The 17,786-nt window shown below is 36.5% G+C and overlaps 2 protein-coding genes across 2 annotated transcripts; both read left to right on the top strand.

Moving 5' to 3' along the window:
- Positions 1-10,532: 10,532 nt before the first annotated feature.
- LOC147502312 (cysteine-rich receptor-like protein kinase 43) lies at positions 10,533-15,202 on the top strand. Its single transcript, XM_086607171.1, has 8 exons — positions 10,533-11,068; positions 12,443-12,834; positions 13,006-13,125; positions 13,349-13,476; positions 13,626-13,839; positions 14,000-14,231; positions 14,423-14,573; positions 14,671-15,202. Exons 1-8 carry the CDS (start codon positions 10,638-10,640, stop codon positions 14,980-14,982), a joined length of 1,980 nt encoding a protein of 659 aa, XP_086463297.1. The 5' UTR covers positions 10,533-10,637; the 3' UTR covers positions 14,983-15,202.
- LOC147502311 (uncharacterized) lies at positions 15,175-17,654 on the top strand. The gene is made up of 3 exons (XM_086604506.1): positions 15,175-15,236; positions 16,335-17,119; positions 17,551-17,654. Exons 1-3 carry the CDS (start codon positions 15,175-15,177, stop codon positions 17,652-17,654), a joined length of 951 nt encoding a protein of 316 aa, XP_086460632.1.
- Positions 17,655-17,786: the final 132 nt, after the last annotated feature.

Raw genomic sequence — 17,786 nt, 5'->3', positions numbered from 1 at the left:
TACTTTTAAAGGGATAGGGAGCCATTGGACTCAGCCTAAAGTGTTAAAAAAAAAATTTGGTGCCCATTATGTGGGATGCCCAAAAATTTATTTTTTTTCATTTCTTACACGTAAATAACCTACAGTTAAGTCTTGAGAGTTGAGATATGGTTCCAAAAAATAGTCCACACAGCAATGCTTGCTTACTGCTGCTTGGAGGGTCAATACTCAATACTCTATGACTGTGAGACTCACGCATGTACCCCATAATACTTTGGACAACATTAATTCATTCTCTTTTCTTTTTTTATTATTGCCTACATGCGGTGAAGTTATTCAATATAATCATGTTACAGTGTAGTGACCAACCCAATGGAAGAGTTCGACAGATTTCTACAAACAGTCCATAGAAATCCAAAACGTTAGTAGTCAAAGTTTTCTAAGTTGTAGTTATGGCTGGGAATGGTATGGGTTTTAATTCGAATCCGACCATATATCCGAATCTATTTTACCGGATATGGTTTTTATGTTTGTGACTAGAATCAAACCCGAATATCTAGAAACCCGAGCCATTTAACAAGATTCATATTTTGAAGCCCAAAAATTTATTTATTTCTTACATTTATATATGGAAATCATTAAAATAGTGTATTTTTTTGTGTCTTTTAATAGATATAGATATCCGAAATCTGATTCCAATCTAGACAGATCCGGATATGGTAAAGATTTTTGAGTGAGAATCTGACCCAAACCCATACCATTTTCAACCCTAATTGTAGTAAAAAGTCACTAAACAAGACCCCAGATTAAGACTAAATTTGTTGAGTTCTGTAGTTGCCATTATGTACCCTCAATTATTATATGCTCCAACCTCCATGACTCTTGTTGACGCAAATACAAACAAATCATGGGTATATTCACTTGGAAAATAATTACATCCACAAGACCACAATGCATATATACTTTATTGGTCAATTAAATAAATCATTAACTCCATTAATAACTCTCTCATGGTCAAAAAATTGATTGGGCACATTATCTTGGAAAAAAAATCTGTTAGCAACTTAGCACTCATTATCGGGAAAAAAGACCAGGTCCATTAACACATTTAAGTGGCCTCTTTATTACTTTTGTATAAGGCCTCAAATTGTCTTTAGCCGCCCTGCTAGTAATCCACCCGTGTTGCATGTTTGCAACTTTATGTATGGCAATATTTGTTATACAAGCCCTGAATACAGGTACAATCAGTGAAAGTACCCCACCACTAAATCCAACAAGTGTATTACAAATGGCAAATGATAATGAGAGATTGATCTCTCCTCTATTTAGACTGTTGATGCCAAATGCCAAGAGCAGTTGGATAGAGTGAGTGAATCTCAATGTGGATGACTGGATGAGTCTAACTAGCAACTAAAAGTTAACAAAAATAAAATCATAACCATCTTCCTCCCTTTGTTCATACTATATTAATTTTGATGAACTAATAGTTTTAATAACCTTCAAGTTGTTCCTACATTCAAAAACTTGTGCAATACCTAATTCCTATGTGGTACCAAATTAAATTGAACAATTTTGGCAACTGATTATTCGAACAGTGGGAAATCCCATCATTGATATATGGGTTTTTGTTTAAAAATGCATAAACCAGACCTTGTTTGTACTAGCTAGTAGCTCCAGTAATTGGTCTTGGATCAACCGCCAAATTTAAACCAACGATGACTTTCTCTTACTCAAGTTCCAATTTTCTATTTCTTTCGACGACATTATTGATACTAAGTGTGCCACAGTCACAAGTACTGGCATTTTAGGATCAAAGAAGCTACCATTCGTGACATTCAAATCCAATTCAAAGACGGAAAACTTAATTCTAGACAATTAGTCGAGTTCTACCTTGGTGAAATTCGTAAACTCGACTCACTCCTTCGTGGTGTGATTGAAGTGAATCCTAATGCATTTTACCTTGCCGATAAGGCTGATAGAGAGATAAAGCTTAAGGTTCCTGGTTCTTTTATTAAGTGAGTTACATGGCAATATGGCATTCCCATTCTGCTCAAGGACAACATTGCAACTAAAGACAAACTCAGTATAACAACTGGATCGTTTGTGAAAAGAGATTGAGACTGAAAAAGACGAGGGCTAAAAAGATATTTTGTTTGTATTTTTCCCTTAAATTTTTTTGGTTCTCGTGTCAATGCTAGTCACGTCATCATGTTCAATTTTTGGGATGGGATATGCTTAATTCTAACGGTTTACAATCACGGTGATGATCTCTCCTCATCAATATTATTTGTCCGATTTCCGAAAATCCAATTAAATTCGGATCGGCTTCAGATGATTTATGAAATTCCGATTTTCCTATTTTTTCGATCCGAATCCGCTGATGTATATCCGATCCGATTTTGCCAAATTATTATTTGGAATTACATATAATATATCTAAAATTCTAATTGTGATTAGAATTGTTTTAATATAACCCTACTATTTTTTGCTCATTTATAGTGGATTAACTTGCATTAATTAATATATAGTATAAACAAACTAAAAACCCAGGAATTAGTATTTATTGTACAAATTATAAAATAGATTTAATATTAAGATATTTGAATTTTCAATAATTTCTTATTTTTATCTAAATTATCTGATTTTTCATCCGCATTATCCGATTCATTTCCGAATTTCCTAATTTTTTTTGCGAATTCCAATTTTCGTCGAATTAGATTGTATTCAGCACAACATATCAGATTCTAAAAAATCTAAAATCGAAAACCCATATTCCCATCCAATCCGACTGAAACACACCCCTAATCCTACCAATGAAGGTGTTCAACACTTAAATTTACATAACCAACTTTACATATTTATTAACCAAACTGGTAGGATTTCAAATATAATTACAAACTTGAGGTTCATCTTTCGATATGTATTAATCCCAAGTAATATTTATTTTAATTAAATTGTAATGCTATAAACATTTAAAAAATGTTGTTTTTGCTTAATTGTGTAATTGTCTTGCGATCTAATAAATAAGATTTAGTTGCTTTGTTATGGCTTAAAAAATTAAAGGGTAATTCCAAGCGCTCCAGTGTGGCGGGGTCATAGAAGTGAACTTATATATATATGTCAAATGGAAAGTCTAAACCTATCCAAACATTACACGCATAGAAAAGTCAACGAAAGTCAACTCATAGTCAAACCATGAGTCGAGTGCTCCTAATTACATTTCCATCTTTAAGTATGTTTCGAGACACACCAAATAGAGTGGTCAAACGTCTGATTCGGAGCACCGAGCTAGGAATTATGCCTGGGAGAAGTTCACACCTGGATCAATGTTCCCTTCTGGTTATAGTGGAAAATCCGTATTCACTATATTAGGGAGGGAGGAGTTCCCATCACTCCTCGTAGTCTCCGGGCTATTAGCTAGGAACTTTCTTGGTGTAATACCACGGCTTGTTCATAACAACTCAACACTCAAGGGTGCGTCATGGATTCTCAACGAGTTTAGGACGGGTCTAGAGACGTATCGCATTGGAGCATGCATACGTGGTACCGTTGGAAAAATAGGTTGCCAAATACCACGTCCTAGCGTTTTGCGCTATGCTATATTGATTGGTCGTGGGAACATCTAGATACTCGTTCCAATGGTATATTCAGCTATCCAGTCTTAAAGATATGGGATAGGTGTGCTTAGTCTCCTCTCAGACATATCGGAGGATTCAACTGTGGGCAAACGAGGTAACCCTTAGTCTTGACTATTCGTAAGTTACTCGAGCACCGAATGCTTATCAGGCTTGTGCATGATCAAGCTATACGATCATGTACGCTGCACAGACTTCTCTCAGCACATGCTTCGGGACGTGCCCGTGACACCCAGTGAAGAGGATAATGTCAAATAAGCACGTGACGATATCATCCAAATTGTTGGATATGCCAAAATGGATCAAAATTTCATATACCACTGAAATTTCAATTACACTATAAAAACAAAGTTATGGTTTAGAAATTGAGTGTTGGACAAAATTGGTTGTTAGGGTTTTGGATTTGGTGCCTCTCTTGAGAAAGCTTTGGAAGTAGAAAGATTTGAGTCTTCTCTTTATTTGTTTATGCCCAAACTCTTTGGTAGTTGTCTAAACCATTAAAAGTTGTAGAGTTGAGAGAATATTGTTGTGAGGAGAGAAAAAGAGAGATTTGTGAGTTTCTTCTTAGAAAACTTTGGAGATTCTTTGGAATCAAGGTGAGAGCTTATTATACTCTTTTGAATATTCTCTCTAGAGAAAATTTCTCTATTTAGTTGTGGATTAGGCACAAGTTAAACCACGTAAATCTTTGTCTCTCTTCTTTTAGTTATTTGTTTGAATTGGTGAGTAGTTTACATTGTTTACTACTTGTTTATGAGTTATTTAGTTGATTTCATACACCATAGTTGTGAGTTGTTGCTTCTACCACATTTGATATTGGTTGTTCGCTTTCGTTGCATTGGATTGGTGTGCTTCATAGTTTTTTGGGGCACAACAAATTGGTATCGGAGCTAAAGATTCTACCTTGGCATAGTTGGTGGTTGTTTGTGGTGGAAGTTTGGTTGAAATCAAAATTTTTTGGTTTCATTGGTTGTTTCCGCATTGGTAGTGCTTGAATAAATTCCCAAGAGGGTGTTTCTTTGGTTGTTGTTGTTGTTATTGTTTGTGGTGTATGAAAATTATGAAGATGACAAATCCTAGTGATGATGAGACTCCTAATGTTGGAACTTCATCTAATTCGAAAATGAAGACGGTTAGTGTAGGAAGATTTGATGTCGAAAAGTTTAATGGCAAGAACAATTTCGGCATATGGCAGTGTGAGGTTTTAGATGTTCTGGCAAAAAAAAATTTGGGTGAAGCCTTGGAAGAAAAACCTGAGGCAATGTCAAAAACAGAGTGGAAAATATTGAATAAACAAGTTTGTGGGTCTATTCGACTATGTTTGGCAAAGGAGCAAAAATACTTTGTCATGAAAGAAACCTTCGCTAAGGAACTATGGAAGAAGCTTGAAGACAAGTATATGACGAAGAGCATTCATAATAAAATGTTCTTGACGAGGAAGCTGTAACGCCCGTATTTAAAATACGTAATTATTTATTAATTAATTAATTTAATTATTTATTTAAAAGTTGCTGGATTGGATTTGGGATACGTGGGCCTGATTTCTGAGCCCGAGTTTGTATTGGGCTTGGGTTTCAAACCGAAGTATATAATCACATTGTTCTAGAGAATAGGGTTTTGAGAGAATAAAAAATAATAAAAATGAAAGCAGAGATAAAAGCTGGATTGCTAGAGCGTTGGAGCGCGACGGTTCGGACGATGAGGGATTCGTCGAGTTTTAATACAGGTAAGTAGTTTAGTTTTTATTTCACGTCGATACACGGAGATAACTTTAACTTTAATGTAGTACAGTGTTTCGTTCATTTTCTGCTCATTCTCTTCAGTTAGTATTCTTCTTGTTAGTATTTAAAAACTGGTTAGATTGTAGGACTGTCGAAACTCTTACGGGGCTGTTAATGGCGGCTAAAGCCTCAAAGCAATGAATCCTTCTCTGATGCGTTCTTGGATAATTAGAGCGTTATGATTTTATTTTGAACTGTTAGTTTGTGTTGTTTTTGTTGGTTGATGTTGGGGATGAAGTATTTGATGTTGGGTGGGTTGTTTGAGTGTTGGGGAAGCTTCGAACCGGCATTAATGGAGGCGCCGACCATAGAAAATCCAGATCTTAATTAACAATTTTGAATCTTTATAATGTTATGATGTGGTGGTTGTGGGTTAGGTTAGGTTTGGTGGCTAGTGTAGTGTGGGTGAGGACTGCAAATGGTGGTGGTAGAAGCTTGAAACAAGATGTTAATGGCGGCGAAAATCAGATCGAGATTTGATGAAGGGGGATCGAGGTAATGAATCGAGTTTTTGTGTGTATTAATGTTGTTTGGATTTTGATGAGGAGGGAATCCGCTAGGTTGAAATGGGCGGAGGAGTGGAGGTTGTGGTGGTCGATTTTGGTGGTGGTGGAGGAGGGAACTGATGGAGAAGATGACCGGTTTGGGGCTGGGGCCTTAGATGGTTGTTGGGCCGAGCTCTATTTTGTTTCCTTGGGCCAAAGCCTTTTGGTTTTGTTTGGGCCGAAATCTAATCTTTTGTGTTGGGCCGAAATCTAATTTAGTTTTGGGCTGGTTTCTATATTAGTGGTTGGGCCAAATTCTATTAGTTGTGTTGGACCAGTTCATTTCTTTTTGGTTGGACCGGTCCATATGACTTAAAAATAGATCCAAATGGGTCTTTCAACATTTAGGCTTTTGGGGCCGGGTTCTAAGGTTTGGGCTTGGCCAGTTAGGTCCGAACCATTACCTTAGTCATGAGCCCATGAGCCATGCACATTGACCTTAGTCCTGAACCATGGCTATAACCCTGAACTTGTTGGACATGGAAACGACAGTTTGACTTTGACAATGACGTGTTGACTTTGACTTTGACCGTTGACTATGGAATGTTGACTTTTCCAGTTTTTTACATATTTAAGAATATGGACAAATGTAGTAATAAAATATTGTTGATATTGTATAACCTTGTTTGTCTTTATCTAATTAAGATTTGACGTGAGTGTAAAGCATATAATGTTTGACATGTAACAAAAGGGGAATTCTGATAACAATACTTAGATATATACGTTTTTATGAGAATTAAGTTACATTCGGACTTAGATTCATGGACTTTAGTTTTGGGCTTTTTGACGGTTGATCAGTTTGACTTGACTTGTGATTTGGACTCGAATAATTATGCGTGATATTTGGACTTGAGTTGTTCCTTCTTTTAAAGTCGTTTCATTTTGATATTTGGTGGAATGGTCTTATATTTTGATTATTTATATACTACTTATATTGTGCACCAATGAAAATAATGCATGCCTTTGATGGTGAATTAAGTTCACATAAATATATGGAATGAATACGTTACATGATTGATTGCTATTATGAGTTGCTACCGAAATGAATTGTAGTATGTAAGATGGCTTGAGATATTCCATATGGTGTAGTGCAATATATGATTAGCACGTGAAATAATAAGTTTCGAGATTTGATATAGAGATACGTGGATATCGTGCAATGAATAGTATTGGCACGTGATAATGTGAATTGTATTATAACGAAAGCGTTGAGCTTCGATTACAATTAAATATATCTTGGCATGGGATAGAATAAGAATTATTATGAGTCATAAATGTATGACACCTGAATAAATTACGTAACGAAAATTCTAGAACCTAACTACCACAACTCATGTGATTTGCCCTGTGTGGGCGTATGTGATATGATTGGCCCCTGTATAGGGTGTATATATAAGATGTTGATTGACCTATGTGTTGGGCAATCGTAGCGAATAATTGGCTTGATTATTCCGTTCCCAAAATTAGAAGCGACGCTACGATATTTTATGCCGAATAATGGCGGTACTTACATAATGACTTTTCGTGTGAGGGTTACCACGGTGTCGCGGCAGTAGAAGTAGATTCACACGAAAGTGGTTCATTATGCAAAGGGAGGCATATGGATGTACATGTTCGGGCGTTGGGAAGCGATTGTGGTAGCCAGGAAACTAGGTAAGACATAGATCTGACGTGATTTTAGGGACACACAAAGAAAGCCTTAATTAATATAATTATGGAAATATGTTGGTTAATGATATATCTTTAGATAAATGATTGTATATGGTTTTGGAGAAGGGTGGGTCAAACTAATTCAAAAGTGGGGGCTAACCCACTCGTAATTGAGCATGAAATCGGTAAGTATAGAATATGTTTGGCTGGTTGTTAGTTTAGTTAGAACTTAAGACGCCTCGTGGAGGAACTAAATACTTTTGTATTATTGTCGGAAAGCTAAGGCGCCTTAGTGGAGGAACTATCTGCCTTAATTATGGTACTTAAGGATGTCGTATTAGTTGTTGGAAGTTAAGTAGCCTCGATTGGAGGAACTAAGCGCCTTATAGATTGTGTATATATATGTATAAGTATATGTTTTATTTTAGAGCTATTCACACCAGCATTTTTATAATGCTGACCCGATTTGCATGTTTGCTTATCGGGTGTGTTCATTAATTGAACATAGTTGATAAGTCTTGACAGATTTAGTGTTGAAAAAGGTTGGTTGCTGCTTGTAGTTTGCGTTAGCGTTGCATTTCAAGATAGGTTTTGTTTTCCCTTGAGGTGATATAGATTTTTAGTTGAGACAAATGTTGTTTTATATTTTCAGTTGTATTTAAATAAAGAGTTATTGAAAAGAGATTTGTAACCTAATCTTATTTGTAAATTTTTGTAATGAAGATGACTTTTATTTAAGTTAAAAAATTTATTGGTTTTTAATTATCAGTATATTTAAACTATTTATGGGTTTTTGGAAGTTGAGAGTGCGCCACAAGAGTGAGACGTGATCGATTAGATGAAGACCAATGTGCCTTTTGCCACAAGAAATGACATTGGAAGTTTGAATGTCCCAAGTTGAAATCGAATGACCAAGATTCTTCGAATACTGAAAGTGTGAATATTGTACAAGATGGAGGTAGTGATGACTGTTCAGATTTTTCTTTTACTGCTTCGATAGTTGGTTGTTCCACGAGTGAGTGGATTCTTGATTCTGAATGTTTTCAACATATGTGTCCCAATATGGATTTGTTTACTAGCTTCAAGGAGCTAGATAATGAAGATGTTTTGTTAGGTAATGGCCATATCTGCAAAATACTAGAAAGGGAACTATCCGTTTGAAGATGTTTGATGAAGCAGTTAGAGAATTGGTTGGTGTTCGGTATGTGCCGGATTTACAATTTAACCTTACCACTTTGGGTTCTTTAGAATCAGATGATATGAAAGTTGTGTTTGAACATGGGGCTCTAAAGGTTGTTGTAGGGGCATGTGTGATGATGAAAGGGACAAGGCGAAAGAATTTGTACTTTCTTAATAGAAGTGTGGTTGGTGCAGGTGGAGATTATTCTACTTGTATGGTTGTCGAAAACTCTACCATAAAGGAAGAACGTGGTTTTGGGAAGAAACAAAAATTTGTTTCTTTTGGGCATTTTGATTTGAATGTATGTTCGAATGTTGGAGATATATCTCAAAAGGTGGAGATTAATGTCACTCATTGTGATGTTGATGGGTACACAACTGATAATGAAAGTGAATTCACAATTGGAGTTGTAGATGCTCTAGCCCATGAGCATAGTGAAGGTGTGAAGCCATTTGTTGTTGGAAGCCATATGAGGTTTCGGGGTGTTGGAACATCTCCTACTCTAGGAGATGGTATTGGAACATCTTCAATATACTCAGTGGAGATGGTATTGGAACATCTTCAATATACTCAGTGGAGATGATATGTGGTATTTTTGACCCCTTTGTGTTGAACTTTGTTGGTGATCCCTTGAGGGACGCACGCCTTTTCGGGAATTGATATGGGCATGTTTGTTGATTGAACCCTTTGTTTGGGGGTATGGAAGAACTACGAAGGTTTGATCCCTTGACCGAGTACGTAGGCAACCACTTCGTGGTGCAGTTATTGTTAGTTCCTTAGGGACATTGATGGTTGGATTAGTTAGTTCTCTCTTTGATGTTGTTTGGTTGGTTAGGTGTAGTGCATTGGTTGGTCGGCTTGAATTTGGAAAATTCTTCATCGAGGTGGAGAATTGTTGGATATGCCGAAATGGATCAAAATTTCATATTCCACCAAAATTTCAGCTACACTATAAAAACAAAGTTAGGGTTTATAAATTGAGTGTGAGACAAAATTTGTTGTTAATGTTTGGGATTTAGTGCCTCTCTTGAGAGAGCTTTGAAAAAAGAAAGACTTGAGTCTTCTCTTTATTTGTTTATGTCCAAACTCTTTGGTAGTTGTCTACACCATTGAAAGTTGTAGAGTTGAGAGAACATTGTTGTGAGGAGAGAAAAAGGGAGATTTGTGAGTTTCTTCTTGGAAAATTTTGGAGATTCTTTGGACTCAAGGTGAGAGTTTATTGTACTTTTTTGAATATTCTCTCTATTGAAAATTTCTCTATTTGGTTGTGGATTAGGCGCAAGCTAAACCACGTAAATTTTTGTCTCTCTTCTCTTGGTTGTTTGTTTGAATTGGTGAGTAGTTTATATTATTTACTATTTGTTTAGGAGTTATTTAGTTGATTTCATACACTGTAGTTGTGGATTATTATTTTTATCACATTTGATATTGGTTGTTCGCTTCTGTTGTATAGTATTTTTTTAGCCACAACGCAAATTAAGAGTAAATCTGTGAGAGTTAGTTTATGTCAAACAACATTCAAGCTACCTACAAAGAAAATCGTTAACCCAGTATGAATTCTAGATTTCTAGATAATAAGTTGGCACACTATAATTCTACGCTGGAGTTCCCTCTTCCCTCTTCCCTCTTCCCGCTAAGTTTCGTTTTAGTCTTGTGAAAAGACCGATAGAAAATCAACTCTATTATTTTAAGTAATGGAAATGGGACCCTGATGTACACAATTAACTCCTATATAATTCCATCAAATATTACACCATATTCCACACCAAGTCATGATGGGGATTCATGCTTTATTTTATCCAAATGAAGCAACGACACATGTTGACCTTTGGAATTCTCCCTATATATTTATTGCAGCTGGTGCATTATGTTATCAACTTCTTCTTCTTCTTCTTCCTTTCAATTTAGATCATTGGTGAATTGTCATTTCACGATGAGTTCTTTCTGGATAATTGCTTTCTCAATCTTGGCATTTTCATTCGCCGCGGTTAAGTCTGATCCTCAGACAAACCTATTGAATAGAGGGTGCAGCCAATATAATGTGACAAGTCCATCTTCGTTCATGGCAAATTTAAATGCGACATTTTCAGGTCTCAGATCACAACTTTCGAATGACAGTAACAGATTCGCTACAGCTCAGGCAGCTAGAGGAGCTGACCCAGTGTATGCTATGGTCCAGTGCAGAAATTATCTTAACAGGTCTGATTGTCTTGAGTGCTATGCTGCAGCAGAAACTCAAATTCGAAATTGCTCTTTGGCCAATGGGGCTCGGGTTATTTACGATGGTTGTTTCTTAAGGTAATTACTATTTTACTCCGCAGACTTGGATAGATAGCACAATTGTTTTTCACTGGCACAATGTTCAATACTAGTTAAGTTGTCTTTCTTTACCGTAGAGACTTTTTTTGCCGAAATTTCATTAGTTGGTCAACTTACCAGATAATATGAAAAGTGCCAAAGAAGTTTTAAAACTTCTCAGAGTTAAGACTTGTCAAAATTTTGAGTTTCGAAATTCTTTACAATGATTTTACTTGGTGAAGTGGATTGGTTCCACAACCATTTTATTTGGCGGAAGTGAACTACAGTAAGCTAAAGATTTAAAGTACACTATTTACTAGTAGGTACACTACTCAGTAATGTTATTGTGCAATCGGTTATTTCATCAGACTATTACGATCACAAGTTTTTTTTTTTTTTTTTTTTTTTTTTTTGACACACAATATTGCATTAGAATGGCCTTTCCAAATAATCATGAAGAATTTGAAATCTGGTACCCTGATTTTTTAATAATTTCTGTTACAGCCTTACAGCCTCACTGTTTTTTTTTTCATAAAGAACCTATAAAATCCTTTTAATAATGGAGCGAACAAGTGAACAACTACTCTATCATGGTATCGAAAAAACAACTCTATCATATAGTCAGCACAAAAGGACAAGCGCTTGGCTGCTATATGATTTCATCTTCAGATTCCAAAATTAAGACCTTGTATTCACACGGAAGGCTTATTAAGTTATTATTTTCTTCGGTCTCCAAGTCACTCGTGACCCTATAGCTTGGAGGCTAGGCAGCAACACCAGTATTGCAAAACGAGCAGCCCCCTATAAGCAGGGCTCCCTAAGGACACATAAACTTGAGACCTTTTTAAGAGTGTGGTGCACTTTGACCAACTCAGCTAGGAGTCTGCGCAGTTGTGCTCTGAGCGGGTACTCAATAACTCTAAGATACCAGTATTTTCCCTGAAACAGCCTTTTGTACTGTGAACAATAGCTGTTAGCGTCATGGTGATAACTTGGTAAGAAAAATCCGTTAGTAAAGACAAAAATTTAGGCCAACTTGAAGTCTTGAACTTTCTTTTTATCAAAACGATGGCTAATAAGTTGATAATTATGATAATATGTGGCATGTTGCAAATAAAAATATTTTTCAGAAACCATTGACTTTGATGCCTTCCAATTGTAGAATTCGGTGAATAGGTCAAAACCAACCAATTATTGATATGGAGTTATTCTAGACTGAAATTTTCTGGGACTTCGACGTTTTGAACCACTTTGAACTCGATTTTGACTACGAGTCTCGCCTATTGGTAACCATTGGACCAACCGCAGAGTTACCTGTGTTTGTAAAATAAATTTCTATTGTAAAGTTTACAAGGCGTTTTACTTTGGCTGAAGGTATGAGAGCAATGACTTCTTTGATCAAACAACTCTCCCAGGCAATGTTGGCATCTGTGGCAATAGGACCGTATCTCAGGGAAACAATTTTGGTGCAAATGTAGGCAAGTTGCTATCGGATCTTGTTGCTGCAACACCAAGAATAAATGGATTTTTCGCGGCATCTAATGTAACTGGGGGTGGTACTGATGTGTACGCGATTGCTCAATGTGCAAGGACAGTAAGTCAGACCGGATGTACGGATTGCTTAAAAGTTGCATATACCAATATAGAGAGTTGTCCTCCAGATTCTGAGGGAAGGGCTGTTGATGCTGGATGTTTTCTAAGATACTCGGATAGGGCTTTCTTTAGTAGCAATCAAACAACTGATCTTACGTCATTTCTAGGAAAAGGTGAGGGTTGTTTTAATGTACCATTTTAAACCTGTGCATTTTCTCTGAACTTTTTGGCATAATGTTTTGGTTACTCTGAATTTCGTATATATTAATCCCCCCCAAAAAAAAAAGCGATTTCACAGTTGTTCTTTAAGAGTGGTTATATTGATTGAAATGTACTCTTTGCAGGAGGATCAAACAACAAGAAAGCTATTATTTGGGGTGTGGTAGGAGGTGTCATCGCCCTTCTTTTGTTTGCCGTTGGATTCATAATATGGTTCAGAAGAAAGCCTATGAGAGAGCGTAGAGGTAAAGACTAAAGACTACTGGAGTACTGGTTATTGAGCCAATAGGTCTATTTCCTTTTGTGTCTAGTCGAGTTTTAGCAATAGTAAATTGGTCACATTGCAATCAGAACTTAAGATGACTTTGTTTATTCATTTCTGTTCTTCCTTTAAGGAAACACAAATGTTTCAATACTTCAATTATCTCTTCACAATTTATTGACTTGATAGAGTTTTGCATTCGACAGGAGATATACTAGGAGCAACAGAGCTAAGAGGTCCAGTAAATTTCAAGTACAAAGATCTTATATCTGCAACCAAAAACTTCAATGAACAAAACAAGCTGGGAGAAGGCGGTTTTGGAGATGTATACAAGGTAAGTGTTGCATCAACAATCTTTATCTTGAAGAACTGTCAATGCGTAAAAAACAAGTCACTAGAACAAACTAGACAGAATAAGTTGAGAATCAACCTTTTGTGATGCGACTTCCTGAAAGAATTTTTGTTCTTTTTAATCAATGGCAGGGAACTCTGAAAAATGGAAAAATTGTTGCAGTCAAGAAACTTGCAATTGGGCAATCTGTTAGAGCAAAGGCCGATTTTGAGAGTGAAGTGAAGCTAATCAGCAATGTTCATCATCGGAACCTTATCCGCCTTCTTGGGTGCTGTAACAAACGCCAAGAATTACTTCTTGTATATGAATACATGGCTAATAAAAGCCTCGACAAATTCTTATTTGGTATATACATCCTTCTTATATATCCATATTATTTCTTTGATCGTCAAGCGTCAAATACTACTATTATTCTTCTTTGTTCAATGAAGAGTGATAGTTTTGAGAGTTTGATATTTTTTCTCCACTGATGTATTGTTAACAACTCGTATTCTGTGGTTAATAGGCGACAGGCATGGGACTCTTAACTGGAAGCAACGGTTTGATATAATTGTTGGCACAGCTCGGGGTCTTGCCTATCTACACGAGGAATTCCATGTATGTATTATACATCGAGATATTAAGTCCAGCAACATACTGCTCGATGATGATTTTCAACCAAGGATTGCAGATTTTGGTTTGGCAAGGCTTCTTCCCGAGGATCAAAGTCATATAAGCACCCGATTTGCAGGAACCTTGTAAGTCAGTAAGTCAATGCATAAGCACAGAGTACCCATATCTCCATTTATCTTAAACCGACAGAAAAATGCCTACCCTTAATCATATCTAATATGTGCCACCAACTAAATGACATTGGTGCACATGTATGAAGTTTTAGTACGCACGTTAACTTAATTTTCACCTGAAGCACGTGTTTTTTGTGCACCAGGGGTTATACAGCACCTGAATATGCCATCCATGGGCAATTATCTACCAAGGTTGACACCTACAGCTATGGTGTGGTTGTCCTAGAGATAGTAAGTGGCCGGAAGAGTAATGACGTGAAGCTTGAACCTATTACACAGTACCTTCTTGAATGGGTAATTCTCCTTGTTCCACTTGTTCCTTTTAGGATCAGTAGATAGAGGCTTATTTTTCTCTCTTTCCTAATTAATATTTTAATCAATGTATGAACAGGCATGGAAACTATACGAGGATGGCATGTTAATGGACTTGGTAGATGAAAGCTTAGACTCCGAGGAATATGAGGTAGAACAAGTAAAGAAAGTTATAGAGATTGCTCTGTTGTGCACTCAATCCTCAGTTGTTTCTAGGCCTACAATGTCTGAAGTTGTTGTGTTACTATTGAGCAAAGGATATGCAACGGACACTCCAACTAGACCCACCTTCATAGATGCAACTAAGAGAGTTCGCGGTGACAAATCAACCTCAACAGGCTCGTCAACTTCCAACGCTACTATATCAATGACTGAAGCCTCCGGACGTTGATACTTGATAGCTGATTAACAGTTTCTACTCAACACAAATGAAACTCCAAGCTATTATAGACAAGATTATTGTGTGCACTTCGAAGTAACTTATAATTTTGAGAACAGAGGATTTTAATCTCTTTGCAAATTTTAAGTTTGAAAAGGGAGTATCCCTGTTTCTCTATAATTTTTTGTAAAAACAAACGTATAAATGAGAAACAAGATCAGTGTTACAATCATTTTCAAATTCAATGTTCAGAAAGAAATTTACAGGTAAGAACGATAGAGTGTGCCGTGTGGCGTCTGCAACCACAATATGAACAACAAAAACTCGGCAACAGGGCACAACTTCGTGGACAAAAGCCAAATGATAGATTTCAAAATGAACCATGTGCAAAGGAGCCAATGTGGCTGCGAACAGTGCGCCGAGTCCATAATTCCATAAACCAAGCCTGGTTCCAACCGTGAACGCTATTGTATAATTTCGCATATATTCCCATAACAATTGTCCTACATTGTTACTGTTTTCTAGGGTTCTAAAACTTTTCTGGTGTTCCTAACGTTGATAAATCAATCTCCAATCCTGCAATTAGCTTCAGAGTTATGAAGCTAGATTTTGAAAAATGTAATTGGGTGGAGGTTAAAAACTTAGGCTATGTTTGATGTACAATTTGGAATATGGTACTATTGAGACAATACTGCTAGAAAAATTCAAGGACATTCTTAGAGCAGATTATCGTTTGCATTTTAAAAATTCAAGGCCGCAAAACATAAATTTTTGGAACAGAGACTTATATTCTGTGTGTGTCAGTGTGTGGGACATTTCTGAGAAACAAAATTCGGGTGTCACAAAGACACAGAATACAAACTTCAAAAACGTGATCACTATTCGGAATTGGCACCATCTCTACACTATATGATAGCCAGGTTTTCCGGAACTAACTCTCACCATCGAACAGGCAAATTTTAATCTCTCTATTTATCTAATTGAGAAGTACCTCCCTCACTGAAATTACTATTGATCTTGAAAGACCAGTTTGAAGACTGAACAACTAATGTATTGCTCAGTTTGCATACTTGTGTCAACATAATAAAGAGCGGAAAGCCCAATAATCTGTGGGTAAAAATAGCCGAGTCCACGCCCCATAGGCCAGAGCCCAATCCCAGTTGAAACCGTGGATGGTATCTCTTTGTATAAATTTCCAAATTTCTCTTTCTAGGGTTTCCAAGTTTTTCAAAGAGTTCGCTCAACCTTTAATCATTCAAAGAAACAATGTCTAATGATTGGTCTCAACTTCCACTAGACCTATTAAACCAAATCATGGACCTCCTAACTCTCCCAGATTTAATACGTTTCGGTTACGTTTGCAGGTCATGGCAGTCTGTCTCTACACCATCACGTCACAAAGGCCGTCTACCTTGGCTTATAGCACCCTTCAAAAATAACTTACCCGAAAACAGTAGTACTTGGATTGATTCTCTTCCGTTTTACAGCGTGTTAGATAACATTTTTTACAATTTAGACTTACCAGAAATTATTGACCGTAGAATTTGCGGGTCTTCTAATGGTTGGTTAATGACTGTCCATGAAAATTCAGATATTCAATTACTTCATCCTTTTTCAAGAAAAGTTATTGATCTTCCCTCGTTACTAGATATGCCAGGAATAAATGGAATGAAACTCTTGAACGGCAAGCTCCAATATAAAGCAAAGTATTTAGGACGTACTGCGTGGGAAGATTCATGTCTTATTCGTGATACTTATATCGCAAAAGCCATCATATCTGCAACTCCGGTTCCACTTGTTATGGTTAGTAATATTAATGATGAGTTGATTGTTTGTAGGCCTGAAATTGATTATGAATGGAAAAACATAGAAAACGGGGAAAGGGAAATGTTTGGATATAATGATGTTGTTTATTGTGAAGGAAAATTTTATGCTGTTTTATTTGATGGTAGTTTATATGTAGTTGAGGGTCTTGAAGGTGAGTCACCTGTTACGAAATTGCTTATATCAGAGAATAGAATGGTGAATTATGGATATGATAAATTGTATCTAGTTGAATCTTCAGGTGACTTGTTGAGGATTATTAGAATTCAGGATGACGAGTCCAAGACAATCGTCTTCAAAATTCGGAAGTTAAATTTTGAAGAATGTAAGTGGGTGGAGGTTAAAAGCTTAGGCGATCGTGCTATTTTCGTGGGGGTCAGTTACTCGTATTCTCTATCTGCATCCGATTTCCCTGGCTGCACTAGGAATTGTATCTACTTTACAGAGCAATCTTTAGTAGAAAATCGACGGGGTTACGATATATGTATATACAATTTAGAGGATGGTACTATGAAGACAATATATCTAGATGATTCAACAGTGATTCAACGGGGTCCTATCTGGTATACATCGAGTTCTCGGTATGCATCCATGCAAGGGCATCATTAGATTGTAAATGTGGCAGTTTAAAGTTTGTGGATATATTAGAAAAGAATATCTACAAATGAAAATCTCACTAGGCTCCTCTGTAGTTAAAGGTTTGTGAACTTTAGTGGAACTATTTCTTCTTGTAATTTATTTTGTTTGCATTTGCAGTACATTTCAATACAGCATTTGCAGCTTTGATTGTGGATTTCATAAAGTCAGTAGTGCTGTTCTTTGATTCGAATTCAACGCCAGTATATTTTGTTGATGATTGAAATTCATTACCCAAAACGTATATTTGAATGCTAGGGTTCTCATATAGATTGTATCTTTGGCTGCATAGGTTTTAGAATTAGTGCATAAAGGCTTCAAAGTTGCTAGGATTTGGAATAATAAATTTGAACGCT

This window comes from Coptis chinensis, chromosome 4 (assembly GCF_015680905.1).
Source record: "Coptis chinensis isolate HL-2020 chromosome 4, ASM1568090v1, whole genome shotgun sequence".
Classification (NCBI taxonomy): domain Eukaryota; kingdom Viridiplantae; phylum Streptophyta; class Magnoliopsida; order Ranunculales; family Ranunculaceae; genus Coptis; species Coptis chinensis.
This window is presented reverse-complemented; position numbering and strand designations above follow the sequence as displayed.

What these genes read in the sequence shown, in the direction of transcription:
- LOC147502312 (XM_086607171.1), top strand. Translation starts at nt 10,638, where the DNA reads ATGTTATCAACTTCTTCTTCTTCTTCTTCCTTTCAATTTAGATCATTG. An exon ending in TACGTCATTTCTAGGAAAAG is followed by an intron (nt 12,835 to 13,005) that starts GTGAGGGTTGTT and finishes TACTCTTTGCAG; the next exon opens with GAGGATCAAACAACAAGAAA. An exon ending in GCCTATGAGAGAGCGTAGAG is followed by an intron (nt 13,126 to 13,348) that starts GTAAAGACTAAA and finishes TGCATTCGACAG; the next exon opens with GAGATATACTAGGAGCAACA.
- LOC147502311 (XM_086604506.1), top strand. Translation starts at nt 15,175, where the DNA reads ATGAGAAACAAGATCAGTGTTACAATCATTTTCAAATTCAATGTTCAG. An exon ending in GTTCAGAAAGAAATTTACAG is followed by an intron (nt 15,237 to 16,334) that starts GTAAGAACGATA and finishes TTACGTTTGCAG; the next exon opens with GTCATGGCAGTCTGTCTCTA. An exon ending in GAAGTTAAATTTTGAAGAAT is followed by an intron (nt 17,120 to 17,550) that starts GTAAGTGGGTGG and finishes TTGCATTTGCAG; the next exon opens with TACATTTCAATACAGCATTT.